At 50.4% G+C, this 15127-nt stretch overlaps 1 protein-coding gene across 1 annotated transcript in view; it reads left to right on the top strand.

Moving 5' to 3' along the window:
• Positions 1 to 14484, top strand: part of CATSPER3 (cation channel sperm associated 3) — a 31210-nt gene extending 16726 nt beyond the window's left edge. Inside the window, exons 3-8 of the mRNA XM_015087631.3 lie at positions 4679 to 4918; positions 10487 to 10669; positions 11329 to 11469; positions 11829 to 11948; positions 13176 to 13333; positions 14302 to 14484. Of these exons, the coding sequence (XP_014943117.2) occupies positions 4679 to 4918; positions 10487 to 10669; positions 11329 to 11469; positions 11829 to 11948; positions 13176 to 13333; positions 14302 to 14407 (948 nt within the window). The 3' untranslated portion in view covers positions 14408 to 14484. The remainder of the gene's footprint in view (positions 1 to 4678; positions 4919 to 10486; positions 10670 to 11328; positions 11470 to 11828; positions 11949 to 13175; positions 13334 to 14301) is intronic.
• Positions 14485 to 15127: the final 643 nt, after the last annotated feature.

Here is a 15127-nt window from a genome sequence, read left to right on the forward strand (position 1 = left end):
TTGAGAGAGAGAGAGACAGAGTGTGAGTGGGGTGGTGGGGTGGTGGTGGTGCAGAGACAGAGGGAGACACAGAATCCAAAGCAGGCTCCAGGCTCTGAGCTGTCAGCACAGAGCCTGGTGTGGGGCTTGAACCCACAAACCATGAAATCATGACCTGAGTCAAAGTCAGACACTCAACTGACTGAGCCACCCAGGTGTCCTGTGAAAGGACTTATTTTTAAACCGATTATGTAAAACTTACATCAAAATGCACACTCAGTGATGAAACTTTAGCGGTATTCTCTTTCAAGGTGTTAAAAATGTGTCATTTCTGCATAGAAACCCCAAAAGAATCTGAAAAAAATTGTTTTGTGAAAAAATTGTTGGTAAAGTTAATACTACTTAATAAAGTTAATAATTTTGTTTGTTTATTTGAGCGATAGAGTGCATGTGCCCACTTGAGCAGGCAAGGTGCAGAGTCAGAGAATCTTAAGCAGGGTACAGGCTCAGCACAGACCCTGATGTGGGGCTTGATCCCACGACCCTGGGATCACGACCTAAGCCAAAATCAAGAGTCAGGACACTCAACTGACTAAGCCACCCAGGTGCCCCAAAGTTAATTATAAAGTCTAACAAGTTTGTTGGATATATGACCAATAATTACAATCAATTACATTGAATGTATCAGCTATAAAATAGCACTTCTAATAAGAAAATGTGAAAAATACTAGAGGCAAATCTAATAAAAGACTTTTGTGATCTTTAAGGAGAAAACAATTTAAATATATAAAGGTAGTTAAAGAAGACAAAGGGGGGCGCCTGGGTGGCTCGGTTGAGCGTCTGATTTCAGCTCAGGTCATGATCTCACAGTTCATGAGTTCGGGCCACATCGGGCTCTGTGCTGACAGCTCAGAGCCTGGAGCCTGCTTTGGATTCTGTGTCTCCCTCTCTCTCTGCCCCTCCCCCACTCATGTTCTGTCTCTCTGCCTCTCAAAAATAAAGAAAACTAATAAAAAAACATTTAAAAAAAAAGACAAAGAAATGGAAGGATCTATTAGACCATGGATAGAAAGGCTCAGTTTCTTAGAGATGCATTCTCCCCAGAGAAATCCAGAAGGCAGGGCTTTTTTATGGGTTGCCAAAAGCTGATGCTAAAATTTAAAGAAAAGAATGCAAGACAAAAAGCAAATGAACAAGATGGTTTTGACAGTTAAAAGGAGAGAGAAGGCCTGGCTTACCAGGTAACAGGACTTTCTGGAGAGCTTTAGTAATGAAGCCAGGGTAATGAAGCAGGAGCAGAGACCAGCACAGCAGGGTAGAGCACTTGGAACCAGACCCTGGCCCGTGTGAAGACGTGGTACCTGTGGCACCAGGGAAGATTCTGCAGGAAACAGTCCTAGGACCATTGGTTGTACATGTGGAGAAAGCATATAACTGGATCTCTACCTCACAGCACACACAACTGGCTTAAAGACCCAACACAAGGGGTGCCTGGGTGGCTCAGTTGGTTAAGTGTCCGACTTTGGCTCAGGTCACCATCTCAGCTCAGACCCTGGAGCCTGCTTCAGATTCTACTTCTCCCTCTCACTCTGCCCCTCCCCCACTCATGCTTTGTGTCTCTCTCAAAAATGAATAAATGTCAAAAAATTTTTTTAATAATAATAAAAAAAGACCCAGGAAAAGTGATACTTTAAAATGTTTAGAAGAGAGTATACTTACGGGTCTCAGGAGGGAAAGTTTTCACAAAATGCAAAATATATAAATCATGAAAAAACAGCTTTGATTAATTTGATTCCATTAAGATTTTAAACTTGTGTTCATCAAAGGATCATTGAAAAGGTGAAAACATACATCAGCGTAGAAGATATTTGTGACACATAGTACAGATTCAGAATACGTGAAAAATTGTCTTGCAAGCCAGTTAGAAAAGGAACAATCCAGCAGAGAATTTGGTGCAAGATAAGAAATAGGCAGCTTACAATTTAAACATATGAAAAGATGTCCGACTTCACTAATGATTAGAGGAATGACAAGCAGAATAAAAAAATCAGATACCATTGCATATTCATCAGACTGACAGAAATGAAGAAGTTCAACAGTATGAAGTGTTGGTGAACACTGAAGCGATAGGAACATTGCTGGTATTAAGGTATATCGGTGCACTAGCTTCAGAAAACACTTCTCTATTCAGCGAAGTGGAAGATGCTGACGTCTGGCACTGATTCTACTCGTAGATATATGACTGGGAGAAGCTGTACACATGGGTATGATAAAACGTACAAGTATTACTCTACCTTTTTGTACCAGTATGCTGTTTGCAATAGTAAAAATTACCACCAAGCCAAATATCACCCAGTGGGTTATTGGATAAATAAGTTACAGTATTTTCCTAAGTGGCATTGCTACATAGTAGTAAAACTGTAAACTAGGTTTACGAACGCAACAGAGACGAATCTCGTAGATTTTAAATGGAAAAAAAAAAAAAAGAAAAGAGAAACAAATTGCCAAAGAATACTTCAGTGGCTATGCTATTTGTGTAATATATGAAAAAATGCAGAAGGATGCCATGTGCTTTTAAGGATATATATGTGGTAAGAGTATAAAATACAGGAGTTCCGGATTTATGGTGGGATTACCTTCGTGGGAGGGAAGTGGACTTGGTCATTGAGGGCTGGACAGGAGACTGCCTGCATGGTAATAATGTTTTATTTCTTAAGCTGGGTGGTAATACATGGTTGTTCATTCTGTTATTTTTTTTACATCATCTTGTGTATCTTAAATATTACATAGTAGTTAAGAAATAAAAATGTATGTCAATGGTTGCCAAGTAGGGGCCACAAACATAAGTATACAGGACACATAAAACACCAGCTGCCTTATTGTTACCCAAATGGATAGTTGTGGCTTGAATTACCCTTTCCAGTGGCAGCATCTGACATATATTTAAAAGGTGATAAATCTCAAAAACCTTCCTTTTTTTTTTAACGTTTATTTAATTTTGAGAGAGAGAGAAGAGAGAGAAAGAGGCAGAGAGAGAGACACACACAGAATCTGAAGCAGGCTCCAGGCTCTGAGCTGTCAGCACAGAGCCCGGCGTGGGGTTGGAACCCACGAACTGTGAGATCATGACTTGAGCCAAAGTCAGATGCTCAACTGACTGAGCCATCCAGGTGCCCCTCAAAAACCTTTCTATTTCCCTCCAGAAACTCTCTCTAGTCCACTTCAATTCACCCCAAACTCATCTCAGGAAAGGCATCTCCGCTGACCCAGTTGCTCTGTCTGCAACACTAGAGTCTTCTCTGCCTTCTGCCTTCCTGTGCACCCCGGGCTCCAGCAGTGAGTCCTGAGATGGCAGTGTACATAATACTTCCTCCTTGTGCCTCTTCTCTTCGACGCCACACCATCCCCCGATCCAGTCCAGTCTAACCTCACCTCTTGCTGGCTGACTGTGGGAAGTAATTCCCCTGCTATCTGTCACCTCCTCCCGAAGTCGCCTTCCAGTCCTTATTCTTGTCAGCTCCCCACCGGTCTCTTTTCCACCTAGATCTCATAAAAATGTAAATCAGTTCATATCACTCCCTTGCTCAAAATCCTCCAAGGTGGAGGTTAAAATCAAGGCCCTTACCAGGCCTACAAGGCCCTCCCTACATGGCCTGCCTCCTCTTTCTGTTCTAGCCATGCTGACTCTGCTGTTCTTTGAACAAACCCTTTCTCGGCATAAGACCCCTGTACTTGACATCTGGGAACTTTGTCCCAGTTTTTATGATGGCTCCATTTCAAGGCCTCCAGTCACCACCACCTTTTCTAACACGGCTGCCATGACTCTCCCTTCTGACCTGACCAGTCCCTCTATCCCCTTTGGCTGTTTCCTTTTCTCTATTTGTTCCTTTCTGATGTTATACTGTCTAAGTATTTGTTTGAGCGTTCATTTCTGTCTCCCCTACCAGATCATAAACTTCATGGGGCCTGGACATTTTCTGCCTTGTTCATTGTTGCATTTTCCCATGCCAAAAAAGTGCTTGCTTGGCTCATGGGAGATGCTTAGTCAACAAAGCTGCTTCAGTGAATCAATGCACCAATGATAAGGAAAAAGTTATTTGACTCAAGTTTTTTTTTTTTTTTTTTCCTGGTAAAATCAAAGCCGCTGGCATTATAGATGCATGAGAAGACTTTGAATAAGATTATTTCATAAAGTATATAAGTGAGGAAAAAAGCTTAGTGTTCTTCAGAAATAGTTCACTTAACTGATTTTGGGATGTGTGATTAATTGATACCTATTAGTAGATAATTGAGTATTTCATCTCTGTTCCTAAAAATTTGGATATTCAGGTTGGCTAGAAAACTTGGGATCTTCTCTTTGGGAAAGCTTATGTTCAGGTCACCTGACATGTCAAGTTGCTAATACCAGGGACTAGATGGTCATTCTGTCTGCCAGTCAGTCCGTCATTCTTAAGCACCCTGGGTCCAAACTAGCCCCAGGCTTAGGCAGGGAGGGAAGACTCAGAAAGAGGAGAATCAGGCACACTGTGTGTGCACTGTGCGCCTGGGCCTCTGCTTGGGTTTCTCTGTCACATGGATGACTTAGGAGTACCCTCCCTCCGACAACGCACACACTTGATTGAGTACCTCAGGCAGGGAGAGGGTGGAACTCCGGGGCTCTGTGGCTCGGCCTGACTCTCCAACCGTGGCATCCCTGCAGGTCTCGGAGCTCATCTTTGTGTCCATCTATAGCTCTGAGTTCTGCATGAAGCTCTACGTGGACCCCATCAACTACTGGAAGGATGGCTACAACCTGCTGGATATAATCATTATCATCATTATCTTCATTCCTTACAGTCTCCGCAAATTCAAGGGCAAGCACTACCCCTACCTCAACATTGCTGAGGGCATTCAGTCCCTGCGCATCCTCAAGCTTATCACCTATAGCCGTGGCATCCGGGTGAGTGACCTGGGGGGCACCTCGGCCTGGGAGTGTAGACAGCAGGGCCTATCGGCCCACCAGCCCCAGACAAAATAATAATTCTACTATTATCCAGTTACTGAATCCTACCGTGTGGCAGGTAGATCTTTACCAATATTATCTCATTTAATCTTAGAACAATTGAGGAAAAGTATTATTAGTTCCATTTTGCAGATGAAGAAATTGAGGCCAACAGTCACTCTGCAGTTAGATGTCACAGATGAGATTTGAAAGGTGTGTCTGACTCCAGTGGCCACCTGAACTTACCCTCTCTCCCATGCTACAAAGGGACTGACAACTTTTTTTTAAGTTTTTTTTTTTTTTTTAATGTTTATTTTTGAGAGACAGAGACAGAGAACGACTGGGAGAGGGGCAGAGAGAGGTGGAGGCACAGAGTCAGAAGCAGGCTCCAGGCTCTGAACTGTCAGCACAGAGCCCAACACGGGGCTTGAACTCAGGAACTGTGAGATCATGACCTGATCCCCCAGGGCTGACTTATTATGGCACAGACCCTTTGAACTACATTCCCAGGAGTCCCCAGCTTTTTGGTGGCTCTGGCCACTCACTGCTTTCCCCATACAATGAAAAATCTGCTGCCTCTTTTTTTTTTTTTTTAAATGTTTATTTATTTTTGAGACAGAGAAAGAGAGAGAGAGAGAGAGCACGAACGGGGGAGGGTCAGAGAGAGAGGGAGACACAGAATCGGAAACAGGCTCAGAGCTGTCAGCACAGAGCCCGAGGTGGGGCTCGAACTCACAGACCGAGAGATCATGACCTGAGCCAAAGTCAGACGCTTAACCAACTGAGCCACCCAGGCGCCCCAAATCTGCTGCCTCTTGAAGAGAATAATCTTACAACTTTGTTCTGGAAGCTCTAGGTGCACCATGTGCAGCTCTTTGGCTCAGAAGGCTCCAGAAAGCCGAACCAAACTGCCCTTAAGTTCGCCCTGGCTCTGTGCCTCGTATCCATGCTTCTCCAGGAGGGGGCTGCTTTGGACCCATTTGACCAGCTAGGGTGTGTGTTGGCCTATTCTGCTGAGACATTGCCCCCAGCCCCCAGCCTGCGTGTCTGTCTAGGACCTGGGCTCTACACTCAGCAGCCCCAGGCCTGGGGGAGAAAATGAGGAGAATGTTGAAAAGATAGCCCTGCCACAGATCCCCCCCCCATTCATTCCATGCTCTCATGCAGTCATGTGCCTGTGTGCCCCTCCCAGACAGCGTAGGCCAGTCCTCCTCTCCTTCCCTTCATGGGAGGCTCCTGGAAAGAGGTATCTGTACTTCTAGTCCCCACTGCCTTACCTGTCATTTGTGGTCTGGCTTCTTCCCTCCAAAGGAGCTAGCCTCTCTGAGGTTGCCAACAACTTCCTTGTCACCAAGTCTACTGACCAGTTCCACTGGCCTCCCTGTCACTTGAGTGCTCGGATGTGTGCTTTCTTCGCCCCGCCCGCAGGTGCTGTTTTCTCGGGACTGTGTCCTGAGCGCTCTTCAGCTCCCACTCTGCATACCCTCTTTGGTGATCTCTTCCACATTTCAGGGGTCTGCACCCTCCCACGCCTCTCTCTGACCTTCAGACCCATGGCCCCCTGGACATCTCACGTGCTCCTCAGACTCAAACTTGTCTAAACTGGAAATCATCACTCTGCCCCACCCTCATCCCCAAAGCCTGGCTCCTCCTCCTGCATTGCGTCTTTTTGTGAAGGGCGTGCCCCACCCCCATTCAACTTCCAGGTCGTAAGTTTGAGTGTCAGCATTAATGCCTCTGTCTCAAAGTCCTCTTACATGGCCTCCTATGTAGTTAGTGACCTGTCCACATCTTTTCACTCCTACAGCCATCATCTTTTCTCCATCATCACCCATCTTCATCAGGACTCCTGCCCTGGCTTCCCACACTACCAAGAGAGGAGATGCCCCTGCAGCTGGGGAGAATCTTTAAAGGGTACATCAAATCACAGTGACCTTCCTTTGAAACTGGAGAGTGGCTCCCCTTGTTTGTAGGCTAGAGATAAAGCCTATAATGTGTCCTAGAAGCGGGAGAGGGGAGTGTCAGAGGTGCTGGGTATTGGAGTCTGTGTCAGATAGGGACGGTAGTAAGGCAGGTGGACAGGAAAGAAGACTGGAGGTCCTTGGGAGGTGGATGCTGGTTGATGGGCACCTCAGAGTGATGGAACCATCAGAAAGACAGTTGGAAGTATAGTCTAGTTTGTGTAGGTGTTGGGTACCAAGGGAGCAAGGGCCTAATAATGGTGCCAAGGTCCCTGGGACTGAGGGAGTCGAGGGACAAAGAGGTCTGGGAGATGGTTGATATTCCATAGGGATCCTGAAGTCTCTGAGGATGACAGCAGGATGGTGTGGAGCCTGGAGGCAGAGATTCCAAGACATGAGGGTGAGTAGTTAGCTAGAAGGCTGGACTTTTCTAGAAGCAGGGGCTTTGCCCATGATGACAGGGTCTCTCAGGGCAAGACGGGGGATGGTCTCCTGAATCAGGCTGGTGAGGAATAGTCAGCCTTCCTCAAGAGGGTTGCTGAGGAGTAATGTCCTGTGGAGGAGAGGATTTTCAGGTGAGGTCACAAGAGAGGTCACCATGGAATGGAGGTGGCAGAAACCTGTCGGAGGCATGTGAGGAAGAAGGTGATGGCTGTGGGCTGAGGGAAAGGAAGCCTAAGGCTGCATGGGGAGGAGGGAAGCAGATTGAACAGGGGTCTGGGGGAGGGACAGTGACCCAGACTGGCACCTTGTGAAGCTGAGGGAATGAGCTATTTGCTGAATGTCACGGTAGCCTGGTCAGAGGCTAAGGCCTGAAGATGCCTGAGGTTTAGGGACTGGCAGGGACAGCCCATATTTCCAGGGCAGGGATCCAGTGAAGAGAGGAGAGCCCTCCCAGCTGACCAAGGTCTGTCCCAGGACCCAGCCTGGATTGCTTGGTGACTACAGACCTTTGCTCAGCCTTTGGTTCTTGTAGACGTGAACAGAGACCCATGGACATGTAGATGGAATATTCGCAGGGACATGTGGCTCATATTTGACCTCGGGTTTCTGTCATTAAGCCAAACCTTGTGTCCCAAAGTTGTTCCCTGGGGACCACCAAGCCACTTGGCTGTGGCTTGCCAAGGCCTATGGGATATCATTGGACGCCAGATCCCTAGGGGCACAGAAGTGACTCTAGATTACACAGCCTCTGTACACGGGCCAGGTGGAGCTGGAGGTGCCAAAGGGAGGGACCTGCACCTCTGTGATAATTTATATTCATTGAAGTCCAAACGAGGCTCTAACAGAGCCATAGCCTCAGAGCCCAAAGCTAGCACTCAGGCCCATCTTGGCTCCTATCCCCTGATTAATTAAAATGACACTCTGGGGGCGCCTGGGTGGCACAGTCGGTTAAGCGTCCGACTTCAGCCAGGTCACGATCTCGCGGTCCGTGAGTTCGAGCCCTGCGTCAGGCTCTGGGCTGATGGCTCAGAGCCTGGAGCCTGTTTCCGATTCTGTGTCTCCCTCTCTCTCTGCCCCTCCCCCGTTCATGCTCTGTCTCTCTCTGTCCCAAAAATAAATAAACGTTGAAAAAAAAATAAAAAAATAAAATGACACTCTGTCATCCACCACATGGCAGTAAACCTGTACCATGGGGAAATAGTTCCTTGTTGTTTTGCACACAGAGAGGTACTGTTAGCTGGGCACCGGAGGGCCACATTGGAACAACCTGGGAGATGCTGGGGCTTCTCCTTGAAGCTCATCACTTTCCACACATCAGAGCAGCTGCACAGAAGTGCTCTCTCAAGAGTGGCTGGTCCTGGGTCCCTGCCATGCCTCAAGTTCTTCTCTGTACCCTGAACGCCCCAGGGCCAGGAGGATGGCTGTGGTTCGACCTAGGGCCCGGGAGAGCTGAACTAGGGACCAGGAATTGCTTCTCCAAAGAATTTGAGAATTCAAAACCAAGCACCTGTGATGGTCAGGTTGTAGCTTTGAAAGCTCAGGTCTTCCTTGGGAACAAGCTTCTAGCCTGTGGGGTTCTTTCTGGGCAGCATCTGCTGGGATTGAATTTCTGTACCTCTGGACTGTAGACCAAGTGGGACCGCCTGGGTTGTGCTTGAAGAACATCGTCAAGGCCAGCTGTCAGGATTCCCACATGTCAGGGCTTCTGGAGAGCATGGCTTCTTCTCCACTGCCGTTCTCGAGGCTGCTCGGCTTTGGCCTCAGGTAGCCCTGGGCCTCGGGCTGCCCTGGGAGTGGACACCCCCCTGGAGCCCATCCTCCACCCCTTCCGTGGTGTTTCCATTCTCCCACTGCCGGCTGCCCCTTCCCTGGCCACCTGGGAGGCCTCTTCTGCACACTGCGTCGTCCTGTTGCAGCATTTGTCATGAGGGCTTGACCCCTTCGCTCATGGTAGTTCTCGGGAAGGAGGTTCTGTCTCTGTATCTCAGGGAGGGAGCCAGTTCTTTGCATCTCACCTCTTTGGGAATTAATCCCCAAACACTGACTTTCTTCCCGCAAGGAGAGGCAGCATTCCCCTCTGCAGCCAGCTGTCAAAGCAGTCCACGTGCAGGGCAGTGCCGGGGCACTCAGCTTGCCTTTCTGCTTCCCCAGTTATCCCGAAGTGCCAACGCTTCCCTGTCCTGTGGCCCAGCTCTATCCGGCACCTCCGTTTCTAGTGTTGAGCCAGTAAACGGCTTCTTGACTTGGGAAAGGGGGCTTTCGTGGTTGAAGTTGGTGGCACAAGGCACAGGGCTTGGGAGTTGGTCCTAGGTCTGCTGCTGTATTGGAGCGTGGTGCCAGCCAAGGCTTTTTGCTTTTTTGAGACCGCGCTTCCTCATCTTAAAATGTGATGAATGATAACACCCACCTGCATTAAAACAGTGTCTGTTGCAGCATGTAGGTAGGTGAACACGTCTTGAACTCCTACTCCTACTTCTATTCCTCCTACTACTACAAGACTCCAGGGTGTGGAGAATAAACGGTAAGGAGCCATACACTGTGCTCCCCGGAGAGGTCAACATAGTGGGAGGTCAGATAAATGCTCACTTCCTAGGGCAAGACTGAGGTCACAAGCCAGAGACCTGCCTGGGGAACAGTACTCGGGGCGAATGGGAAGCCACGTTCCTCTTAGCCTTCATCATTCCCTCCCCTAGGGTAGCTCCCCAACTCCTTCTGGGCTTGGAAGAGCGTTCAGGCCAGCCCTCAGCTGAGAAGCAGGGGCGGGACCCATTGGGATGACCACAGAAGCAGGCGGGGTTCAAGGGAAGTGGTTGGTGGTGCCGTTGCAGACACCCAGGCCCGAGGCAGCACACACAGTCTGCCCCTGGGTGACTGAGGGTGGAGGCCAGGCATCGTTGAACCACTATTGGATTGGTCCAGCTCTCAGTCTGGGCACAGTTCCTGTTCGTTCATTCGCTCGTTCATTCATTCATTCATTCCCCCAACCCTTTATGGAGCATCTCCTATGTGCCAGGCCTGGCACTGGATGCCGGGGACAGCTGTGGTCGGGCACCCTGGGCCTGTCCTCTGAGCCGCTCCCAGCCTGGCAGCCTGGCCTAGCCCCAGTGCCTCTGCCTTGCAGACACTCATCACCGCCGTGGGGCAGACAGCCTACACCGTGGCCTCCGTGATCATCCTACTCTTCGTCCTCATGTTCATCTTCGCCATCTTGGGCTTCTGCCTGTTTGGAGTTCCAGACAGGGGTGACCCGAATAACTGGGGGAACCTGGCTGTGGCTTTCTTTACCCTCTTCAGCTTGGCCACGGTACCGTGTTTGGGAACAGCGGTGGGGGTGGGGGCCTTGAGAAGGGAGTGAGTGTGGGCTGGGCCTTCCATGGGGTCATCCTCATGATCAGGTACTTAGCTGGGCTGGGTAAGCTGAAGGCTGGCCTCCCGGGACTAAGCAGAGGCCAGGGCCCTGGCCAGGGGTCCACTGCTCTCTCTAATCATGTGACTCCCTAAAGCATTCCCATTTGTCCCACAGGGTTATAAAACTTTCAAAGAGTTCTCAAAAGAGAACTCATTTGGATTAAGTTTACTTTAGAAATGATGCCCATGTCACATAGGCTTTCTGGGACTAGGTTGTCACAAATCCAGTCAGAATTGGCCGCAAAGCCCAAGTCTAGAAGTGTAGACTCTGGGGTCTTTCCAAAGGAGGGCCTTGCAGAGAGCCAGTGGCTGTTTCGGAAGGATGGGGTGCCTTGTGGCCCCTTGGCCAGTACTGTCTATGCCTAGTGGTGCCTTGCACTTGAGTCCCTGGCCACCATATGTGGGCTGGAGTGGATGGGGGCTGGCGGGGAGAGGCTGATGTGAAGGCAGAGCCAGCTGCATTCTCAGTGGGGCTGGGGCTCCCCTAAGGTGGGTGAGAAGGAGGCCTGTCCCATTGGGCCTTGGCACTTGGCATGCCCTGCCTTGCCTGAGCAGGTTGATGGCTGGACAGACCTACAGGAACAGTTGGATAATCGGAACTTGGCTCTCAGCCGGGCATTCACCATCATCTTCATCTTGCTTGCCTCCTTCGTCTTCCTCAGCATGTTCGTGGGTGTGATGATCATCCACACTGAGGTGAGGCTGCACCTGTAAGGACTGGGGGTTGGCTCAGCTGCACCTGTAATGATCGCGGGCTCAGCTGTGGCAGGCGGAGTTGCAGGCCAAGTCTCCAGGGCCGGGGAGGAGGTGGCCAGTTGGGCCCTCTCTTCCCCCTGAGCCACTACATTTCCTGCCTTGGGATGGCAGTCAGCAGGACAGGGGCTCGGAGAGTCACTGCAGCCATGGATGGCCGCTTGAGCGGGGGGCTGGCCCTGCATGGAGTATCCTCTTGCTGAGGGACTTTAGTGGCAATGTAAGACTAGGGAAGAAGAAAAACGGGGGGGGGGGGTATGCAGTGAGAGCCTGTATCTTACCTCCATCTTCCCCCTCTCCAGGACTCCATTAAAAAGTTTGAGCGGGAGCTGATGGCGGAGAGACATGTGACACTCATGGAGGAGAAGCAGGTGATTGTGAAGAGGCAGCAGGAAGAGGTCAGCAGGCTGATGCAGACACAGGTAGGTGATCTCCCCAGGCAGGTGGATAAAGAACCGTCTATGGACAGTCAGGGCTGAAGCAATGGACACAAAGTGCCCTGGGGCCAGCTCACATCAGACATCTCTGGTCTTAGGTAAGGCAGGTGCCTATACCCTGTATTTTCCAGAGTCAGGCTTTATTCTATTTTTGTATTTCTCTGGATCTCTTAGAGAGTTGAGTACTGTAGTTATAGTTCCTCCCTTCCACACAAGTGGGCACAACTCCACTTCCAGGCCCTCTGCCTGGAGTGCTTTTGTTATTGAGGCCCCCTGAATGCCAGGCAGGCACCTGTGTACCCAGTGGATGAGGCCGTGGAGGTCCTGACAGGTGCTGCTCAACTCCAGTTTCCCTCCTTCCCTCCATCCCTCCCTTCCTTCCTTCCCTCTTCCTGCCCTTTCCTTCCTTCCTTCCTTCCTTCCTTCCTTCCTTCCTTCCTTCCTTCCTTCCTTCCTTCCTTCCTTTTTTAATTTAGTTTTTTTTAGTTTATTTATTTTGAGAGAGAGTGTGTGTGTGAGCAGGGGACGGGCAGAGAGAGAGAGAGAGAGAGAGAGAGAGAGAGAGAGAGAGAATCCCAGGCTGGCTCTGTACTCTCAGTGCAGAGCCTGATGTGGGGCTCAAACTCACAAACCGCAAGATCATGACTTGAACTGAAGTCAGATGCTTAATTGACTGAGCCACCCAGGTGCCCTGTTCAACTCTGTTTTTTCTAAACTGGAACTGGGATGAGCGCAATGGGCTGGAGATCTTCTGTCAAGCATGATACAATGGGGAAAGCCTGGGGGAGAGCCGTCTTTTCTCAGCCTGGGCTCTCCAAACAAATCATGCCGAGTCCTGGATGCTCTGCTGGGTCTGACCCCCTGCCCTCCCTCCCCCATGCAGTCAGTGCATCCCTCCTCAACCCTTCCTCTGAGCTGGAGACATCCGCCTGTCTTGACTGTGACCAGGTTTGTCCAGGGCAAGGTGAGACCATGCTGAGTCGCACTCGGGCTCTCACTGGTTCCTGTCTATGTCACCTGTCCTCACGTCAGTGATGGTGGCTCATGAAGCTACCTTGGTCAGGGCGGGTTGAGGCTTGGAAGGAGTGGGGGTGAACCTGTGATTAAGAAGATCAAGGCTTATCCTGGGGCTAGCATCAGGATCCCCAGGTCTCTGCATCTTGGGGTATTACTTCTTCCTCTTCACTGCCCTCTTTATGCTTCCCTCTCTAGAAAAAAGGTGACTACAAAAGTTTCAGTGAGCTGGTAGAGAACTTCAAGAAGACCCTGCGGCACACTGACCCCATGGTCTTGGATGATTTTGGCACCAGTCTGCCCTTCATCGACGTCTACTTGTCCACCCTGGACAACCAGGACACTACGATCTGCAAGTCAGTCCCAGCCCCGCTGGCCCAGGGAGACCAAGCCTTTCCTAGTCCACAGGCTTCCTCAAGGGTGGGGCCCTGGCAGGTGCCCTGGGAGAGCAGGGGGGCGGTGGCTGATGTGCAGGGTGAGTGCAGGGAGGCCCTTCTTGGGAAATGCACGACTCCATGTATGCACAGGGCCTGTGTGGCTGTGGATGGGCCTGTGGCTCAGAGGCCTCTGCTCCCCTGTCCCTCCCCGGCCTGCTCTGACTGGCCCTTTAGACTCTTCAGGCCCCTCCTCACGACCCCCTTTACAGAAGTCAGAAGAAAGAGTGCTGGTTGGCAAGGCAGGAGCTGGGGCTTGTGGCCTGGTTCCGACAGCTACCTTTCTTTATGACTCTGGGGAGGTCTCTGCCCCTTCTCCACCTGTCATACCAGAGGCTACTGGGCTGATTCTATAAAAACAGTGTGTGAAGCTTTGAGTTGGCCTGGCCCAGGGCTATGCTCTGTGTGCATTAGCTGGAGTTATATCTGTCTGTTACTGAGCTGGAAAGAGCCTGGCATGGCACTGAGGAGCCACAGTGGGCTCTTGAGCAAGGAAGGACACAGTAGGTTGGTTTCTCGACAAAAGCATCCTGGAGGAATTCATGGACTAGAGAAACTCAAAGGAGGGGGTCAGGCAACATCCACTTTTGGCCCAAGAGTGGGCCAGGCAGTGTCTGGTCACCTCCACACGGTCACCTCACTTACAGCCAGGATTTGTTGTCCTCAGCCTGACTCATGTGTTAAAATAACTTACTCTGGGGGCCACAGGCACAGTGGCAGACCCGGATTCCAGCTGCCCTGATCCGGCCTACAGCCCTTGTCTCCCTTGAACCCATACCTGCCAGGGGTGGTGAATCCATAGGTGCAGGCATGTGGTGGGCAGAGCTGGGGTGGCATGGAGAACCTCCCCCGCTGAGCTCAGGCCCCCTCTCCCCTGCCTCCACTTTCAGGCTTCAGGAGCTGTACTGTGAGATCGCACACGTGTTGAGCCTGATGCTTGAAGACTTGCCGCAGAAGAAACAGTCCCAGTCCTCTGAAAAGGCCACTGAGCAGTAGGGGGCGTGGGCACCAGGTGCCAGTGTGACCTGCAGGGCGAGACAGGCCCCCCATTAAACACAAGCTTTCTGAACTGACGTCTCTGCAGCAACTTTGGGTTATGGTGTTTCCCCGCTGCTGGGGTTGGGTCTACGTGGGTGACCATGAATTCTGATTGCCTGGGCTACTCCCTCCCTCAACATGATATAACCAGGCCTGGGGAGTGGGGAGAGAGACGCTCAAGACTTGACCTTGGCCAGAGGCCACATCCAGGGGCTACAGTGGCTATCCCCTCCCTTGACCTCAGCAGCGAGGACTTATTGGGTTCCTGGGAAAGCCACCTCAGGACCCCTAGACCAGGGAGGGCCTCTGGCAGCCCCATAAGTGTGTATGGCCCCTTTGAGCTGGTGTAACACCACTAATCTTGGAACCTCTTTTATTTATTTATTTATTTATATTAAGAAAATTTTTTTTAATGTTTATTTATTTTTGAGAGCCAGAGCAGGAGTGGGGGAGGGGTAGAGAGAGAGGGAGACACAGAATCCAAAGCAGGCTCCAGGCTCTGAGCTGTCAGCACAGAGCCCAATGTGAGGCTCAAACTGATGAACCGTGAGGTCATGACCTGAGTCGAAGTCGGATGCTCAATCGACTGAGCCACCCAGGCTCCCCTGATCTTGGAATCTCTTAAAGCTGGGCTCATCTTTGTGGGTGAGCACCAGGCAGAGCGTCATCTCTGTCTGT

Source organism: Acinonyx jubatus, chromosome A1 (assembly GCF_027475565.1).
Source record: "Acinonyx jubatus isolate Ajub_Pintada_27869175 chromosome A1, VMU_Ajub_asm_v1.0, whole genome shotgun sequence".
Classification (NCBI taxonomy): domain Eukaryota; kingdom Metazoa; phylum Chordata; class Mammalia; order Carnivora; family Felidae; genus Acinonyx; species Acinonyx jubatus.